The 19,382-nt window shown below is 51.7% G+C and overlaps 1 protein-coding gene across 5 annotated transcripts; it reads right to left on the bottom strand.

The window, feature by feature from the left end:
- Window positions 1-1,323: 1,323 nt before the first annotated feature.
- On the bottom strand, window positions 1,324-17,625 carry ZNF839 (zinc finger protein 839). 5 transcript variants are annotated; one of them, XM_027120625.1, is made up of 8 exons: window positions 17,461-17,625; window positions 11,317-12,201; window positions 8,618-8,851; window positions 6,383-6,475; window positions 5,549-5,689; window positions 3,428-3,568; window positions 3,142-3,271; window positions 1,324-2,339 (listed from the first exon to the last, which is right to left on the bottom strand). In XM_027120625.1, exons 2-8 carry the CDS (start codon window positions 12,139-12,141, stop codon window positions 1,432-1,434), a joined length of 2,472 nt encoding a protein of 823 aa, XP_026976426.1. In that variant the 5' UTR covers window positions 12,142-12,201; window positions 17,461-17,625; the 3' UTR covers window positions 1,324-1,431. The 5 variants fall into 5 exon arrangements, with proteins under 5 accessions (XP_026976426.1, XP_026976421.1, XP_026976423.1 ...); XM_027120620.1 differs by lacking the exon at window positions 17,461-17,625 and adding an exon at window positions 17,093-17,448; XM_027120622.1 differs by lacking the exon at window positions 17,461-17,625 and adding an exon at window positions 17,093-17,448 and having other exon boundaries at window positions 8,678-8,851.
- Window positions 17,626-19,382: the final 1,757 nt, after the last annotated feature.

Raw genomic sequence — 19,382 nt, 5'->3', positions numbered from 1 at the left:
GGACTGGACCCCCAGTGGTTTCGCGCGGCTCTGGGTTCCCGAGAAGTGCCCGGGTCCACAGGATGTGCTGAAACCTAGCGGGGCCCCGTGGGGCTCCCGGGCATGGAGGCCTTCTTGTCCCCCGTTTCTTGTAGGCAAGACTGCAGCCTCCGTGACCTCCCCTGAGTGCCAAAGGGCAGGTTTGAACAGCTGCTAATCAAGGGAGGAGCGGCCAAGGCTAGGAGGCGAGATCACAGGGACCCGAGAAGCTCAGCAAGGCCTTGAGAAGCTCATCAAGGCTAGGAGGCCCGCGCCTGAGACCCCGCGGCCCCTCATCTTGTCAGCAACCCCGCCCTTGGGAGGTATTGTTATAAAACTCCTTATCAGATCCTCCCGGGCTGGGACACATAGTTTTTCCAAGGCAGGAGCCCACTGTGTCCCCCTTTGTCTGGCAGAGTAATAAAGCTGTCCTTTTCTACTTCACCCAAAACTCTGTCTCTGAGATTCGACTGGTCACCAGTGTACAGAGAAGCTGAGCTCTCGGCATCAGTGCCATGGCCTGACCCTCGAGCCCGACTCTCCTGAGCAGCTGTGGTTTACTCATTCCATCCTGCAGGGATGCCCACCCTTCTGTTCCTGTTGGACCCGCTTTGACATCAAGTTAGAGGACAGGAAGACGCCCCCAGTCACTTGAGAGGGCTGTAGGCAATGTGGCCCCCAAGAATAAGGCCTGCCCCTCCACAGCGGGCCTGACGGGAGCACAGCACCGGGGGTGCAGCCCACAACCCGCAGCTCCGCCTGCCCGGGGCCTCTGCGGACAGTCTCTGCCAGCGGGGGCAGACGACAGCTGTGCCCTCTTGATGCTGTCAGCTGTGTGTGGGCAAAGGGCCCTCCCTTTCTCTCCCTGTAATAGAGCCAAGGAAAACATTCCAAAAAGAGAGAGATCTTGATAAGTGACTTTACACGTGGGACATCAAAGGACTGGGGGTCCCATCCCTATGCCTCACTTTCCTCATCCATAAAGTGTCAGTAGAAACAACTTTCTTTCCTACTTCCCAATAAAATGCTGCCCAGATGGCAAGCTTACATATTTATTTTTTTATTGAGCCCAAAAGAAGCTTCTAGTATGGACCAAGTCTGGTGAAAGAGCAGCATATCACCGAAGAGAAAGGGGGCGTAGTTTTTTGGAACTGGGGAGCAGGGGAGATTCAAGAAACAGTGTAGTGGTATTAACTGCAATAGTGGTCAAAAGCTCCTACCAGTTAGATGTATCGGGAATTTGTTATCAGGTAACGTATCTGCCATTATTACAATGAGAAAGATGTAGAAAAAGGTAGACAGTGGGGTAGAAAGACATTATTCTTTATAAATAAAATGTTCACTTGTGTCAGTATTCACATTAGAAAAATAAACATTCCTTGAAGTAGACCTCCAGGTAAAATACATACAAATCTAGGACTGCGGTTCTGCCTCCATTTCATGAGAGGGCTCCGTCTCCATGGTTTCCAGAGGAACTCCTTCCGGGGGCCCCGGCTGCAGGGCAGGCCCCTCTGTGTCGGTCACTGTGACAATGTCCCCCTCCCCAGACACTATGGAGCCTGGATGGGACAAGATACGCCCATCAGAAGTCTGGATAAATATCTGCTCCTGTCGCTGGGATGGCAACGTGGGACCCCCACTGGCATTTTCGAAAGCCATGGCTTCCCTGACGGCAGTGATGCCCTCCAGCTCCCTCCGGTCAGCATGTGTCTCGGTCCCGCAGGGCGACGGGTCCAAGTCCCCCGCGTGGCCTGTGAGGCCCCCTTCAGGACCCAGCAATCCACCCTGGCTGGGTTGAGGCCCCGGCTCAGACGTGGTGCCGTAGGCATAGCCAGCTGGCACGACGTCCACGGACCATGCTTTCTCCTGCGGCGGGGCCGCGGCCTCCAGAAGCAGGACCTCACCGGGGCCGGACCGCGGGCTCCTCAGGTGGGAGCCGCGCACCTCGCGGAGGCTTCCCGCCTCTGCATTTCCAGGCCGGCCAGGCAGCAGGGCCATCGAGGTGCCGCAGAGAGCCCGGCTTCCCTGGCCGTCCCCAGCATCCTGTTCTGACGAGTGTTCCTGGGCCTTCTCCCCAGAGGACGCTGCCACCTGGTCTTGGGCCAGAGACCCTGGTTCTCCTAACTGAGTATAAACCCCCAGCCCACGGGCTTCTCGAAACAAGAGAGCAGGGTCTGCAGACCCACTCCCAGCGGCTGAGTCAGCAAATGCTTTCAGCTGCTGGCCTGCCTGTGCTGTGCTGCTGTCGAGCTCAGAAACCGGCATCGTGGGACTTTCTTCAGGTACGTGAGACGCTCCCCCACTCACTCCAGGGGCAAAACCTAAACAGTTGGGAAAAACAGACAATCATTTGTGTACTGCTATGGCCGGTCACTGTACTCACTATGCAAAACAAGCTAGTCCAAAGTAATTTTCTTGCCCAAAAAATGAAAACATAAACCCTCCTTGTTACTTGGTAGCTTCCAAGAATGGATGAAATTAAAAGAGGAAACTCAGACTAGTTAGGGGAGAGGAGCTGTGTTCCAAGCAGGTGCCAGAGGGTTTTCATGGTTCTCAATGAATAAATCTGCCCTCCCCTCCAGAAGAATTAAGTAATAAGTTCTAGAAGGGAGAATGCCTCTTTAAATTAGAGACTTTAGGATCAGGCGAGGTATCAGGCGGCCCTGATGAGATTTTAGAAAGTTGTATAACCATTCTCAGCATGCCTGCCGTACATTCGAGCTGTCTCATTGATCAGTTCTGGCGAAATAAAGCCGGAACACGTCCCATTTTCGAACGTTAACTCTCAGCTGGCACTTAGAGCCAAGTCTCATGAAAGCCAAGCCGTGGACTTGGTGTGTCCTTGGGACCTGTCCCTGGTCTCAGGTCTGCCTAACTTCTTGGGACCCCCGCCAGGTACAACTGACTCAGTACCACGAGGCAGGTCTTCGTTTCAAGAAAGCACCCAAGAAAAGCCCAAAGACCCCAAGACTCATGGGGAATAAACATGGAACCACAGCACACTGGGAGGTTGGGGTAAAACTCTTGAGAAACCAGAGGGTTCTCTGAGATGTGGCCATAGGGGCACCCACCCAAGCAGCAGGCCTCTGAGCCCCAGGGTGCACCCCGCAAAGAGTGTTTTACCCGCACTGGCAGCTGGGACACACGAGGCCAGCCTCTGCAGGCCTCCACCGTCGGCAGAATACTCTGTGGTGTCCTGGGGCACAGTTTCTCTTCTGGTCCTTTTCACCGAAGCCAGCCTGTCCTCTGCGGTCTAGGAAGAGAAGATGCAACCAGCTAAGACTAGGGAGAAACAGGCCACCTTGCACCTTTTCTTCCTGGAAAACAGTGTTGTGAGTTGAAGAGATCCAGCCTCAACAGTGCAATGTGGAGCAGACAGTAGCCGGGCGCCCCTCACGGCCACGCCCACCTCATTCTCCCTCTTCTGCGGGCCAGCGCCCTCCAGGTCCTCCGGGTGGTCCTCTCGGCTGCTGCGCTTGGGAGGAGTGCAGTCCGTGTGTATTTCTTTTTTCCTCAGGAATTCTTCTGTGATTCCTAAGGACTCGGCAACCTGAGCAGAAAGGGGCCCATAGAGACGCTCCACTCAAAACACAAGATTCGGAATCGTGTCAACACTTAAGAACAAAGGGCTGAGTTTAAATCTATGAAGTCCCTTTGTACAGCAAGGTACCACCTAAACAGTGGGAAAAATGAAGATAAATTGTCGTCACAAGCTTCATAATGTTAGTCTGACACCATGGTAACTTTCTTGCCCATTATTCCTCCTTTGCTGAATTCTCACTGGTATCTTCAGAAAGATAATCCTGCCTATTCTGGGACCAGATCTCCTTTACCAGTTGGTGGAAAGGATGTGGGTTTGAGAGCCAGAGCTGGACCCCAGCACCTCTGCTCAGAACCTGGGTGACCTTGGAAACCACCTACCTGCTAAGTCTCCTTATCTTATGAGGGAGACCACAGTTGCCCTGAAGGGACTTTGTAAAGATTAGATTAGACTCCCTATACAAAACCTACGTAAAGCACTGGATGTTAAGGTAATAACCAACAGCTATCATCACTGATACCTGGACAGCATAAAGAGAACACCACAGAGCAGGCAAGGGGTGGGGAAGGAAGGAAGGGCAGCAGGTCAAGGTTAAGCTAGAGAACAGGGGTTGGCAAGCTTAGTGCCCAACAACCTGACAGTGTCCCCTGCCAACAGAGCCACTGTGTTCGCTCCAAAGAGGCTGCGTCACATCCCGAACTGCCCACAAAGGGTCCCGGTGAGCATGCACAGCGTTCGTGCACGTCCTGTCTGCTCCGTAACAGGATGGTACCCACACCGGCTTAACCGACAGTTTACAAACAGGTAGGTGACCACTGCCAACTGGGGCATCTATGGGAGGCCTAGCAAAGAATCCACTGCATTTTAAAAATGTATGATTTAAGAAAATAAAACACAAGAGTTTATTAGGTTATATTAAATATTGAATTTGTATAAAACTAATGATCATGGCCAAAAAAAAAAACAAAAAACAAAACCCAAAAAACCCATGTATTATATTACAGTGTAGATTAAGACTTCTTGCTACAGAAGCAACTAACTGCTCTGTACTGAGAAAACACTCACCTTTCCAATCACAGACAGGCAGCTCCATCGTCAGTGTAATCACATGTTAGGAGCAGTCAAAGCCAACATGGCCTAAGCAGTCTTCATTGTTGTGTGAGTGATTTTTTAGTAAACCCGACACCACTTATTTACCTTCTGACCTACTTACTTACGTACCTGTATTCACTAGCTGGTTGTATTTCTTAGATCCCGCATATAATTGATGCTATACCGCATTTGTCTTCCTCTGACTTACCTCCCTCAGCATAATGCCCTCCAAGCCCATCCGTGTTGTTCAACAGTCTGGCGAAACCAGACTATTACAGCCCCGGCACGTGAGAGCCGGAAAAGCCCGTGAGCTCAGTGCTGCCCTTTGGCAGAGGGGTGGAGGGTGCAGGGACTTGCCGGGAGTCAGTGAGCTGCTCAGTGGAGGCACAGACCTGAGTCTCCGTGCTGGACACAGTGAGAGGCCCCTGGTGACCTGACCACGGGCCACACTCTGCCCAGCAAAGGGTTTGATCCGAGACAAGTAAATCCTCATCAGCTCATGACATCTTTTGGTCAAGGACCCAATATAGCTAAAGGCAATGACACTGAAATGAGAATTCTGTCGACACAACCGCAAAAAATAACTACTGGTCCCTGTGTAACTCAGCCCTTTGCAAACACCTACACACTGAAGAAAGACACAGTCTATTCACTGTGATCATCGGTGAGTGGGAGGATTATGGGTGTTTGCAATTTTCTTTGAGCTTATCTGCATTTCCGAGTTTTCTGAAAAAAGCATGTATCGCTTTTACATTAAGAAAAAAAACCTGCACTTGACAGTAGAAAAAGCTAGAAGAAGCTGACTGGGAAGATGTCACTACTAAAATAAACATCCTCCTTTTTAATGGACAGCCTTCTTTTGGCTATAAGAGCGAGTCTCTCTTGTGAGCTTGTTACCTTACTGTTGTTTATTTCCAGAGAACAGGGACCAGAGCTATGGAGGTAATCTTGACACATTTTCTTAACCATTTTATGCAACTCTTCAAATTCCTTGTACACAGCTGGGAAGAAAGGTTTTGCTAGATGACCTTTTTCAACCTTAGTGAAGATAAAGATGACAAAAAAAATGTTTAAACCCAAGGCAATGAAATGGAAAATACAGAGAGAAATCTGAAAGAGGAAGGACTCAAGCTCCTCAGCCCTCAGCAGCCATGAACACAGGCACTGCCTTCGCTCCCCAGCGACAGCCTATGTGCCCAGCACTGTGCTCGGCAGGGCACCAGAATGGGCCTGGGAGAAGCGGCCCAGGAAACAAACCAGCCCAGATGAGGGCCACAAGAGGATGGTGGCCAGGGGAGTGGTATGGGAAGGCAGAGAGGCCCTGAGGACGAAAATGGGCACAGTCCAGGGCCTGCAGGCCAGGGAGGGCCAGGCCTCTGCTCCGCGGGGCGCCTCCGGGGAGTGTGGGTGCCGGTGGTGAGGCCGCATCTCAGAGCGGGCTTATCGGGGGCAGAGCTGCAGTGGAGGAGGCTGGCAGGTGGGTGGGAGCCAGGAGAAAGGTGACTGTCGCTCCTCCCACACAAAGTGAAAACAGTCACGGGTCCACGAGCGGCCTGCCTGAGAGCCGTGTGCTGGGCATCCGGGCAGGACCGGCAGGCTCACTTTAGCTCTGTCCTGGGGCAGGGAGAGGATTTCCAAGGGCCTGGCTCCTTCTAAGTAAATATGAAGGATGCCTTTCTAAATAACTTCAAATCATCCCCTCAATCACTTAGAAACACTAAGGAGACTCACCTTCATCAGAAGAAATTCAGACACGGTCACGACCTGAGCCAGCAGAGGCAGAGCCAACTCCACTAGATCCTCCCGGTCACACTGGTGGAGAAACTACCAGAAGAAAGCGTTTGACATCTTTGACAGTATGGAAAGAATTTCCCAGCAGCCAACGAGTTGTTGTAGCAAAGAACACAGAAGGCAGAAAGTTCCCTAAATTCTCAGTGATTACGCGCCTCTCAACTGTAAACGTTCTGCCTTGTTAAGCATCGCACTTGCTCACCCGCTGACAAAGCCCCGTGGTCAACGGTGGGTTCAGAGTCTGGTTCCCGCGCGACAGCACTGAACGAGTGGTGGGCGCCAGGCCCTGGAGAAGGACACAGCGGTGGGGAAATGTGCTTCCTGCTCTCCAGGGCTCACCAACTAGTGCCCGAGACGAAAATGCAAGCAAATCCCGGGGCAGCCCTCCGCCAGGAGACCACCACCAAAGCACATGTACAGGCAGGACAGACGAGGAGACTAGGACCCAAGGTGGGGGGGAGGGGGAGAGGATGCAGGGAGGGCACCATCCTCAGTCCTCAGGATGGGGGAGGGGTGAGTGAAGGGGGAAAAGAGGAGTCGTGGGTGCCTCTGGGCACCCAGCTGAGCACCCAGGCAGCCCCCTGATAATAGGGGGTGGGGCAGGAAGCCAGCCTGTGGGCTCCGGCAGGATGTGGAGGGCTCTACAGGACAGCAGGTGGGGATGCCTGAAATCAGCTCTGAAGCTCGGGAGCGGTCTGGACAGAAGTACAGGCGTGAGAGTCAGCAGATGGAAGGTGGTTTGAGAAACCAGGAGGATGAGTGAGATCACCCAGGGAGGCAAGAATGTCAGGGCGAAACCGACACTTCCTAGAAACAGTCATACAAGGCTCAGGGAGGTCACGGGCTCAGGGCTTAGGAAGGGCCATCAATTGGGAGCTGCAAACTGGCAGGGGTTCCAAGGAAGCCACAGATGGTCATAAAACAGTCAAAAAGCAAAAGGAAAACCTTTTCATTTGCAAGATAAAAATGTCTAATCGTGACTTTCAAGAGCCCTTAGAGCAAAACGACCAGCTGGTTTCCAGCACTCAGGAGGCGTGAGAAGGTGGGCGTGTGGGGCATGGCCCCTCTGCGGTCTGGCCCACGTCCGGACGTCCAGGACGCGCATCACAGCAGCAGAGAGGGCACCTCCTCAGTTCCCCGCTTCCCAGCCACGCGCACCTGGCCGTGCTGCCGCTGACTGCTCTGGCTGCCACCTCTCCCCCTGCACAGCGTTCCCGCCCAGCCAGGACAGGGCCCGTTACTGGACAGACACCCAGTTCCTGTATAAATGAATGCCCGTTTCTGGGGAGACTCCCATCTGTAAGATCAAGAGCGGTGCTGTTCGGAGCAGTCCTCGACTCTCAGTATGAAAGGTGTGGCACTGCGAGTCAAGGTGACGTGTTAGGGTCACCTCACTGGTCTCAGATCCAAATTCTGGATCCGCCACCGACCTGCGGGGTGACCTGGTACAAGTTAACAGCCCCTGTGAGGTTCAGGTTTCTCACCTAAGTGGAGCTACTATGGTCAGGGACTCAGTGAAACGAGGCACAGCAGCTGCGCCGCTGCAGTGCCTGCGGGAAGCCAGTGGTCAGAGCTGGGAGGCGGGGCTGCTGACAGCAAGCCACTCCTTCTGGGGCCAGTTGTCTCACTAACTTATCTCGTGCTCTCTCTTGCTGTTTTTCACTTCTTTTCTTTAAGATACTCATCCAGCCATTAGCAGGCAAATAAATACATCCTAGTCAAAGACAATTCGGGTAAGTTTGGGTTTCCGCTTTTCTAAGCCAATCCAACTAAATTCGATAAACTTACTTTCAAGGGGGTGGAATGGAGATTCTAGAGTTCAAAACCTGAAACATGCTTTTATACCTTGAAACGTTTTACAAAAAAATAGAAAACCATTTCTGTTGTTTTCTAAACTGCTTCCATGAAAACACAGCTTATAATTATTCTAAAACTGAAAAAGGCAAGCCGCTCTATATTTAAGGCCCTCTGATTTCAAACAGGTACACCTAGGAGTTATTTCAGATAATGCTGTCTTTGAATTTATTACACACTTCGTCTAATTACACATCAGGTGAACTGCTTAGTTGACCTAAACTGGGTATTTTACTTCTAAATTCAGAAACCTAATAGTGAACTGCCACGTACCATGCCAGAGACACAGGTTTCAAGAACAGGGTTCTAAGAGCGACGCACCTCCAGGAGCCTGGCTCTGCTCCTTGCCGGGCCCTGTGCACATGCTGCCCCAACGCCCACCTGCGGGCCAACCGCTCCACTCTGCTCCAGGACGGCTGCGCTGGGCTCTGGGAGGACCACGGAGTAGCCGCTTCTTCTAGGTCCGGGGTGTCTCTCTGATCCCAAAAGGGCTGAAAAACTTCCATTTTTTGGTTCAGACACCAGCGCCTCTTCAACGTCTACAGACTGACCATTCTAGATAGGGTTGCACACCCAAACAAAAATAAAATAATCATGCTTTATACACCATGATGAAAACCTTAAAGCAGAAAAACGTCAAGTCAAAAGCAAGGAACTTGCTAAATTCTTCTTCTTTGCATAATTAAGACACATAAACTATAATCAATGCATCTTACAGGTAAACCACGTATCCCTTTAAGACACCAGACGAATACTACCCTGCAGGTCAGGGCTGACAAACCCTAACCCTGGGGTGTTGCCCAAAATGAAACAAAAGACTTTTCTGATGTCACTACCATCTTAAAAATTGACCTGAATTTTGTTAATTCATAATTTACCCATGACTTTTAGATTTTTTAAATTATTTTTTATTGGATATATTTCAAATACCATAAAGTTCATCCTTTGGAAATATACAATTAGGTGGATTTTAGGATATTCACAAGGTTGTGTAACCATCACCACTATCTAATCCCAAAACAGTTTCATCATCCCCCAAAGAAACCCTACACATTATCACACATTCCTCCCTCCCCCCAGACCCAGCAGCCACTAATCTACTTTCTGTCTCCATGGATTTGCACAGCTTTGTGAAAAGAATCGGGATCTAACACTATCTATTTCCTCATTCTGTGCCAATTCCCTCCTCCTCTGAAAATAGGAATAATACACCTACATCTCCCAGGACTGGTGGAAGGTTAAATACAAGGAAAGGTAGCACAAAGTGTGTCCTCTTAAAGAATTTTCCCTCCAAATCTTCATTAAAATGGAGCCTCAGGAGGAACGCCAGGTCCGCCTGTGGCTTTAAGCACCACGTGGCCATCCACGGCCGACTCAGGAGAGGAGACGAGACATAGTTCTGGCTGGAGGGAGCCGCTCTGGGACCCCACGGCCTCAAAGCCGTCTGGAGCAAGGCTAGGTGCCTCAATTCCAGAAGTCAGATATCCAAAAGCTGCTTTTGCTGTGGTGTAAGATTTCATTACTGAAGGAAATGGAAGTGCCAGCCGACCTGGTCCTCCAGTTTGTCTGAGGCAGTCCTGGCTGTGCCTGCTGTCCCTTGGAATGATTAATAGTGCCCCTTTCATTCTCAGAATGTCCGGGTTTGGGTGACAAACTACATGGTCATGCTGGTCCTACTACAACTTAAGAAAAGTTAGAGGTCTCTCAAAAGTCGCGCTCTTGCCAGCTGTGAGATGCGTAGAAACTCCTAGCAGAGGCAGCCGGGCCTAGAGTGCAGGCTTTGAGGTCAAAAGACCTGGGTCTAACCCCAGCCTGGACAGAGTCCTAGGCGTGCCTCGACGGGGAGCCCGTCATCCCCTCTGAGCCCCATGCGCCTCGTCTCCAGTAGGGACTCCTGCACCTGCCTTTAGGGCTCTCACAGGATGAGAAAACGTATGTGATGTTCCTGCCCAAAGCAGGCGAGCAATAAACGGTATTACTGTTATTACTATTATTACTGAGGCTGCAAGGTGAGACAATATTTTTGAATCCTAACACAGGGCTGTCCCATGGTTCTACCACTAGGCCTCACTCAGTACAGATCTCCTGGGCCCAGGAGGTGTCTGTTCAGGCCCCAAGGAGCGGATGTGAAAGCGGAAGCAGCCGCTGGCCTCAGCCCTCCCGCAGGAACCCTGTCCGCTGCTGGTCGCCACGAGCAGGCAAACATGCATTTTCAACAGCTTCCAGGTCCCTAAAGTCACAAACTCCCATCAAGTAGTCACATCAATTCCAACGCCGGTTTCTCTATTTAATGTCTGAAAACTACAAATAACGAACAACAGCTAACACAAGTCAAAGGAAAAGGAAGGAAGCTTAAGACAAAGAGGGATGAGGGCGACCACAGAGGCCTGCCACTTGTTAACGTGATCCACCTGCTGTTTTTTAAATAACTGACCTACTGTACATGGCACACAAATGCTCACCACACATGTTGGGTAAGTTAAAATTTCAGTAAATAAACGTTGACGTGGTGATGCAAACTCATGGTGACTCGTATCTGCTTTGTCCGATTGAGTTTCGGAAGGGGCAAAGCAAGGAGAGAACACGGCAAGCAGACGTCTTACTGCGGACGCCCCAGGCAGCAGCCCTGTGGACTGGCGCCCCCCACTTGGACCTTTCCCAGGCCCACAGTCATGTCAGCATGAGCCGAGAGTGGTTGCGATTAGTTTTACTGACCGGATCTACAGGACTGGTGCCTGCGTTCCCGTCAGTAAACCGTCGGCACTGGACGGAAGACACACTTCTCCTCGATTATCTGGCAGCAGTGCAGACAACGTAAAGTTAATTTAAGGATGATGGGCAGGGGACTTCCCTGGCGGTCCAGTGGTTAAGGCTCCATGCTGCCAATACAGGGGGCGTGGGTTCGATCCCTGGTCGGGGAACTAAGATCCCACATGCCGTGCGGCATGGCCAAAAAAAGATTAAAAAAAAAAAAAAGGATGGGCAGGAATCCGGACGCTATCACCAGACAGAAACGTTACCTGCAGGCCACCCCGTGCTGAGCGGGCCCCTTCCTCACTTAGAAGCCCTGGCGTGGACAGCTCCCGGGATGCCAGGCTGGTGGTCCTGCCCTCCGTGGGGCCCAGGATCATGCTCCCATTGGCTTTCTTAGACAGCAACGTCTCAGGCTCCAGGTGGCCATGGCCTGGATTCAGCTTAAAGTGCCGGGCGAGCCCCCCCTTTCCTATATATGACTTTTCACAGGTCTGACACTTAAAAGTTTTGGGCCTCAGAGAGCAGCTCGATAAATCAAAGAGCGCCTGCCTTCCGCTGTGGTCTTCATCTTCCTCCACGCTCAGTTCTGAATAGTCGTCAGAGTCTGAGGGGTGCCCACCGGCCAAATCCTCTGTTTTTATGAATTTATAATCTTTAGCTTTATACTTGGGAGGTCGAGATATCCGTCCAGAACGTGTTTTCACTTTTAAAGATTTTTTTAGTTTCTTGGTGCATTTTGTTTGCGAGTTGGAAATAAATAAATTTGCTGGACTGGATGAAACAGATGTTCCTGCTGGTGGGTCAGAGGCTGACAGAGGGGACAACGTGGTGCCTTGTCCACTCAGGGCCTCAGAGGCCAAGACTCTCTTCGCAGGGTCTGGTCGGAGGGCGAGCAGTGGCCTCTGGACGAACACCTGAACAGGAGGCTGAGGTGAGTGACTCAGGAAACGCGGCTGTGGCCCGGTGCTCAGGAGGGGCTGTGCCCCGAGCAGCTGCGAGCTGGTGACGCTGAGCCCCAGCGCGCTGCAGTGTCTCCCGAGCGGCTGGCTCGGCCTGGCTGTCTTGGGCTGGATGGTGGCCAGTGCAGGCATCGGCTTTTCCTGACCTTTCGTCCCTCCAGATGTAACCTTGACACAGATGGCTTCCAATTGCTTAAACACAGAAAGAGAAAAGAAGAACTATGCTTACCAACATTTCTACAATTTTACTCTCATCTTAAATCCACTGTTGAGATTTTTTTCTAACTTATACATCTTACATAGAAAAGAGTCTATATAATGTATCTGTAGTGTTTACAGTGGTGCTTCTCAACCCTTCTGCCCAGTCCACAGTAATCCATTTTACGTCACACCTCTCGTGCTTACAGAAACATTTGCATATACATAACAAAATAAAACGTTCACGCCCTTACCACTCCTACAGAAAGGCCTCTGACAGTATCTACTCTACATCACTTTAAAAAAAAAATACCAGTCAAGATCCAGTAATGAGCTCATGAATATCCTTCTTTATAGTTTTACCATATGTGTGTTAACCTGGAGTTCTTAGTACTCTAAATTGGACTCAATTCAATATGTGGCCTCTTTTTTAAAAGTTTTCAGTGAAATTCTGGAAACCAAAAATGCCATAAAGAACTATGTAATTCAGGTCGCTACCACCTACCTTACAACATGCAACATTACTACCCGGGGAAAGCCCTCTGCTATGCCCCCAACCCGCATGCCTTTTTCTTCACCCTGTCCTGAATCTGCTCTTTACCATTCTCATGCATTCTTTATATTACACTTGTAGATATCCCTAAAGATATGCAGTTCTGTTTTGATGTGTTTTTAAGCTATAGGTAAGTGAATATCATCTCCGGTATCTTGTTGGGGCTTTTTCCTCCCTATCTTGTTTGTGAAATTCATCCATATTGAGGTGTGCAGCTCTCAGGCGTTCATTTGCTCTGCAGCATGAGATCAATGTTCTCCTGTCAGAGGACAGGTGGTCACCAACCCTGCGCTCTCTGGTCTGCTCTGCGCTGTGATGTACGTGTGTGTATACACGTGTGAGTTCCTCCAGGGCACACACCTAGGAGCGGGGCTGCATTTCTTCACCAACTTTTTTTTTTGACATCTAATGAAGTTTTAAATGCATGTGCTTTTTTTTTTGCGATACGCGGGCCTCTCACTGCTGTGGCCTCTCCCGTTGCAGAGCACAGGCTCCGGCCGCACAGGCTCAGCGGCCACGGCTCACGGGCCCAGCTGCTCCGCGGCATGTGGGATCCTCCAGGACCAGGGCACGAACCCGTGTCCCCTGCATCAGCAAGCGGACTCTCAACCACTGCGCCACCAGGGAAGCCCCGCATGTGCTTTTTGATCCCCAGCAATCCTGCTTCTTGGATCCCAGAAGAAACACTGGCACAGGCACAAAGATGTATGTCTGGGAGGTTCAAGGCAGCACTGTCTGTAACAGCAAAACACCCACCAAAGGGAAGGAATGCTGCCAACAAGGTTCCACAAATACTGAGCAGTGACCGGATGCCCGACACAGCGCTTTACGGAGACTAAATGCTGTCATGGGCTCGGGGGAGGGGCAGCAAAACAAGGCTCCTGCCCTCACCAAGCAGAAACAATGAGCATCTTTCTCCAGGGAGAAAAGACAGACAAACCTCATCACCCAGAGCCGGCTTTCTCAACTGCAGCACAACTGACATTTCGGATCAGTAAGTGTGTCGTGGCAGGTGTGCTATGCACTGTTGAGCACCATCCCAGCCTCTACCCACCAGATGCCAGTAGCACTCCCCAAGCTGTGACAATCAAAAATGTCTCCAGACAGCGCCAAACGCCCCCCCTGGGGCAAAACTGCCCCCAGTTGAGAGCCACCAATTTGGGGTCACCAACAGGCCCTCTTTGGACTCAACCCTCTACCAAGTAGAGGGTCAACAAAAATATCACACAGGACAGAATGGAAACCCTTGAAATCAAGCTGGGGTGTATCTGTCTGAGTGCATGTTATACACTTACTACAAACAGCAGAGACAAGTCAACATATTGGTTTTTGAGGAAGGGTACAGAGCTGGTCCTGGGCTACTGTGAATCCAATGACAACAAGATTTACTTGCACATCTTTTAAGAATCACATTTGTTTCACTTTACTACCAATCACTTTGAAAGTGTCTCTAAGCTCTTGGGGTATTACCAGATAATGCCATTAAAGACAGACAGAACCCCCCCACCCCCCAGGCCAAATCCTATTGTTTTAGAATTACCACAAGTGGCCAAGGTGGTCTAATTCTTTCATCTGCTTTCCAGACCAGTTTACCAAGTGGGTACTATACTTGATACTTTGTTATATGTCTATTTCATTCAACAGAGTTTTACTAAGTATCTCTGGGTGCCAATACACAAACAAAAGTTAAGTCCCAGCCTCACCCTTGCGGAGGGGGTGTTTCCCCTGCCCCACCTCAGTCATCTACAAACTTGCTGACTCAGGATATCCTGCCTCAAAATCTGTACTTTCAAAACGCCACTGATGATTCTGAAGGCAGAGTAGGTTTCCTAAGGAACACCGATAGGAAAGCAACACCAAGGTGCAACGGGTGCAGTAAGAGGGGCAGGAACAGTTCAGGCCTGGTAGGCTTCCCAGAAGTGGTGACCTCCGCGGGGGGCCTTGAAAGCTGAGTAGAATTTTTGCCAGATGGAACACATATTCTAGGTGTAAGGAAAAACATGTGAACGCAGGGATGCATGAAAAAGGGCACGTTGTGTGGTAGGAAACTGGAAATGTTTCTGTAGGGCAGGAACGGGAAGGATGGGAGGGATAGGGGCTGACCTGTGGGAGTGTGTCCACTTGGTCTGTGCCTTCTAATCCACACCACCCCCGACAGAGAACCACAAGGCCTGGGATCTCCAAAGGCACACCCTGCCCCACCTCCAGCACTGCCTCTCCTCTCCTGTATTTTCAACTTGGACCCACCCTGCAGATCTAGTTCAGATGCCACCTCTTCTGATCCCCTCAGCCAGAAATAACCTCTCCCTTTCTCTCAATGCATTTTAGTTCTTTATCGTACCTCTAGATTTCTGGCCTTGATCAGAAGTTATCCTGAGTCATGTTTTACCTGCCTGGTAACATCATAACCTCCCTAGGGGCAAGGTACACATCTGATTTGTCTTTGTGGCCTCCATGGCACAGCTTGGGGGGGGGGGGGGGGGGGGGGGGGGGGGCAAAGAATATTAGCTGAACAGACTGCAAAATTACATCGTCGTGAATGCAGGTAGAATTTATAGCATTCCAACTAGATTAGCTACCGAACACGATCATGCTACCTAAGTTTGCTTTCATTTTCTGGAATACGTCATTTTTGGACTCTTTCCTAAGCTACCAAACCCAAAAAGCTGTAGCCACATTCAACAGGCCCTGGAGAGTAGCCACACCTAGGGGACCCCGGGCAAAAATCACTCAACCCCTCTGAGCTAGTTCTTCACCTGTAAAACGCTGATAAAAGCACTTCTGTGTGGCTGCTGAGAACCAAGCGGCTCAGCACAGTGCCAGGCACGGAGCAGAGGCCAGCAAATGAGCCACTGGCACCCTTCGGACTCCACAGACATCTGTGCAGGGCTTATGTGAGAGGCATCTGTTTCAACAGCAGAGTACGAGCTGGAAAGCTCACCCAAGGAGCCAAACCTCCCACAAATAAGGAAACTAAAGCCCAAAGAGGTCGCGTTACCCAAGGTCACACCTCTAAGAAGTATGGCATTTGAGCAGGATCATACTTGTCTTCCCAAACTTTAGTGAGACCACCTTTCCAGTCTTGATGACCAACTGGATATGACCCTAAACTGTCAAAATCACTCAGTCAAAAACAAAACCGGGGCTTCCCTGGTGGCGCAGTGGTTGAGAGTCCGCCTGCCGATGCAGGGGACACGGGTTCGTGCCCTGGTCCGGTAAGATCCCACATGCCGCGGAGCGGCTGGGCCCGTGAGCCATGGCCGCTGAGCCTGCGCGTCCGGAGCCTGTGCTCCGGAACGGGAGAGGCCACAACAGTGAGAGGCCCGCGTACCGCAAAAAAAACAAAAACAAAAACAAAAAAACCGTAAGTGAAACCCCGTGAAGATCGCTGATTCTATTCTCTACCTATTTATTCTAGTGGAAGAAAAATCTATGGCAATTTTGAAGTGAGTAGCAGTGTCCTTTACAAGCCCAGTGCTGAAAGGGGATGCCTTTACACGTAATGGGAAGGACCTCAGGCTTCAGGTGCTACACTGGATCCTCTGGGCTCGGAAGACCATGTTCTAGATCCAGCTTCCCTAGCAGCCAAGAGCTGTGTGACGGGAAAATAGCGCCGCTGAGAAGGATGTTGGCTAGTATACAGCGTGCTTTCACGTGTCTCATTCATTAAGCGAATGTCGGGCACGTGCTGGGCCATTTGTAACTGGGGTTACAAACACAGGCACTGCCACAAGCCCTGCACCAAGTTAGTGTAATGTACTTAATTCTGTCCCGAGTCTCGTCCGTGCCACTTGCAGCACCTTCCACATAGAAAATTCTCCTCTTAATGTCCTTCTAACCCATTCTGGTCTCCACTCCGGTGTCAGGCCTAAGGACTGCTCACTCTCCAGCAGCCCCCGTGTCAGGCCCACAACATGCCTCACATCCTCCAGGGCTGTGGTCGACGCTGCGCCTCGGGCAGGGCCCGGAACACCGTGAGTGATCGAGGCGGAATGAACGGACGAAGGCCTGGGAGAGGAGCCAGGCGGCACGGAGGAGCCCTGAGCAGGGCTGGGTCCCAGGCAGGGGCCGCCATGGGCACAGGCTCCGAGAGCCCGGAGCGGGGGAGGAGTTGAAAACGCTGGGGCGGTGACAGGTGCGGGTGGCCTGCGGTCCCCATGGAGCTGAGTGTGGGGACGCCCTGAATTGTAACGCGAGCGGACACCGGTCTCTCGGGCTGGGCAGCTCTAAGGCCTAAGGGGGAAGCGCGGGCGCGGGCTCCGGCCTGCCCGCCGCGAGACCTCGTCCCACTCCGGGCCTCAGTTTCCCCGGAGGTCCCTCCCGGCGCCTCACCTGCGGCGGTAGCAGGCGCCGCGGGCGCGGGGGCTCGGCCCCGGGGCCCCGCTGCAGGGCGGCCTGCTGGGCCGCGTCCCGCAGCCGCCGCGCCGCGTCCTGCAGCACGAAGGGCGGCGGCGGCGGCTTCGCGGGTGGCTGCGCCTTCGTCACCTGCTCCAGGACCCGCCGCAGCTGCTCGGGGCCCAGCGGGGCCACGCGCGCGGCGCTGCCTCTCTGGCCTGCGGGAGCCCGGCGGCCGCCGCCGCCGCCGCCGCCGCCGCCATCCTCACTGCCGTCCTCAGCCTCAGGCTCCGCGTCCGCCATAACGGCCGACGCGGGGACTCGAACCCCGGTCACTGAGCGCCGACCGCGCAAATGTGCGTCACCTGGGAAAGGGGGGCAGCTACGAGTGCCCCGCAGGCCAAGACACCTCGGAAGGCGAATGCACCTGACCGAGCAGATCGGTAGGCGGGGCCTGAGCCGGCCCGGCTCTGCCACCGCTTCACCAACAACAGGACCCGGCCGAATTTTCTTATGGCTTGTCGTAGACGTATTTATCGTTCACATATCACCTCCTCCAGGAGCTGTCCGGGAACTCTCAGGCAAAGGTCCTCGAGGTTCCAGAGCCCCGGTCCTAACATCACCCTGGCCAAATGTTCTCAACGTCACGTGAAGACCCTGCTTGGACGTAGACTCCTAGGCCCCACCTCCAGACCTTCCGATTTAATATACCCGAGAGGTGGTTCAAAGTGTGAATTTTTTTTTATAAATTTATTTTATTTTATTTATTTATTTTTGACTGCGTTGGGTCTTCTTTGCTGCACGCAGGCTTTCTCTAGTTGTGGTGTGTGTGGGGGGGCTATTCTTCGTTGCCGTGCGCGGGCTTCTCATTGCGGTGGCTTCTCTTGTTGCAGAGCACGAGCTCTAGGCGCACGGACTTCAGTAGTTGTGTCTCGCAGCCTCAGTAGTTGTGGCGCACGGGCTTAGTTGCTCCGCGGCATGTGGGATCTTCCCGGACCAGAGCTGGAACCCGTGTCCCCTGCCTTGGCAGGAGGATTCTTAACCACTGCGCCACCAGGGAAGTCCCTCAAAGTGTGCATTTTTAACAAGTGTGCTCCCCAACCCCGAAATTGTTTCCATGCCGGCCCCCTCCTCCCTACCCACTCACCCAGGCGGGGTGCACCTCGAGGGTGTAGTTTTACTCATTCAGTGTCCAGCGGTGCACGCTCAGGCAATGAATGATGGACGAATATGAATGAATGAACAAACGAGCGAATGAACAGCCCCACCCCTCTTCACAGCTCAGTCCGCAGCTCTACCGCCCCCACTTCTTCGTCCCATCCTTTCCCAATCTCCCCTCCTTTTACTCTCCTGATTTCGCGTGTCTTGTAGCCGCTAGTGCGTGCACCTGTCTCAAGGGGGCAGTAGAGCCATTGGTCAACAAACACTAAGCGCTTGTTGGGTGAGTCATCATCGCTGCCCTCTGTATAGAGTCTAGGCTGGAAGAAGGAAGACAAAACCAGCATTTGCTGTATGATATGATGAATGCCATGATGCTCATGGTGGGGGCAGCTGGGGGCCAGGCTGGTGTCTGAGAAGTTTCCAGTGAACTTGCTGATCATTTTTCTCTCCACAGGACCACCATCGCATCGTCATCATAGTCAATCTTGCGTTCGCTATGCTCCCTGCAGTGTCTATCATTAGTGGCCTCACTAAGGATTGGCCAGAGGGGAGATTAGATTTGTGGAATTTGTTTCAATTTCTTTCTTTCTTTTTTTTTTTCCCCCTCAATATTTATGTATTTGGCTGTGCCGGGTCTTAGTTGCGGCACTCAGGATCTAGGATCTTTGTTGCAGCGTGCAGGATCTTCCTTGAGGCATGTGGGATCTTTAAGTTGCAGCAAGTGGGATCTATTTCCCCTACCAGGGATCGAACCGGGGGCCCCCTGCATTTGGAGCGCAGAGTCCTAGCCCCTGGACCACCAGGGAAGTCCCTGTTTCAATTTCTTAATCCTTCTGTTTTCTTTCTTTCTGTCTTTCTCTTTTCTTTTCTTTTCTTCCTTCCTTCCTTCCTTCCTTTCTTTCTTCTTTTTTTTTTAAACTTTTGAAAGAAATATCTTTTCATCCTTCCATCCTCAGATGTCAGAAAGATCCTCTCTGATCCCTAAGCCAAGAACTGCCCCCTCGTCTAGAACACAGTATCCCATTTATCTTTCTGAGCCTGGAAGGGAGGAAAAACTTTTCCTCTATCCTCTCAGGTTCAGTCTCTGGGGGAGTGTGAATTAAACTGACAAAAGACAGATTAACAA

Source organism: Aethalodelphis obliquidens, unplaced genomic scaffold (assembly GCF_003676395.1).
Source record: "Aethalodelphis obliquidens isolate GAN/ISIS:26980383/991018 unplaced genomic scaffold, ASM367639v1 scaffold21, whole genome shotgun sequence".
Lineage (NCBI taxonomy): Eukaryota > Metazoa > Chordata > Mammalia > Artiodactyla > Delphinidae > Aethalodelphis > Aethalodelphis obliquidens.
The sequence above is the reverse complement of the archived record's forward strand: the minus strand, read 5'-3'. Positions and strand labels throughout refer to the sequence as shown.

What these genes read in the sequence shown, in the direction of transcription:
- ZNF839 (XM_027120620.1), bottom strand. Translation starts at nt 17,398, where the DNA reads ATGGCGGACGCGGAGCCTGAGGCTGAGGACGGCAGTGAGGATGGCGGC. An exon ending in CAGCACGGGGTGGCCTGCAG is followed by an intron (nt 8,852 to 11,316) that starts GTAACGTTTCTG and finishes AACCCTATCTAG; the next exon opens with AATGGTCAGTCTGTAGACGT. An exon ending in CTGAATTTCTTCTGATGAAG is followed by an intron (nt 5,690 to 6,382) that starts GTGAGTCTCCTT and finishes ATCTTCACTAAG; the next exon opens with GTTGAAAAAGGTCATCTAGC.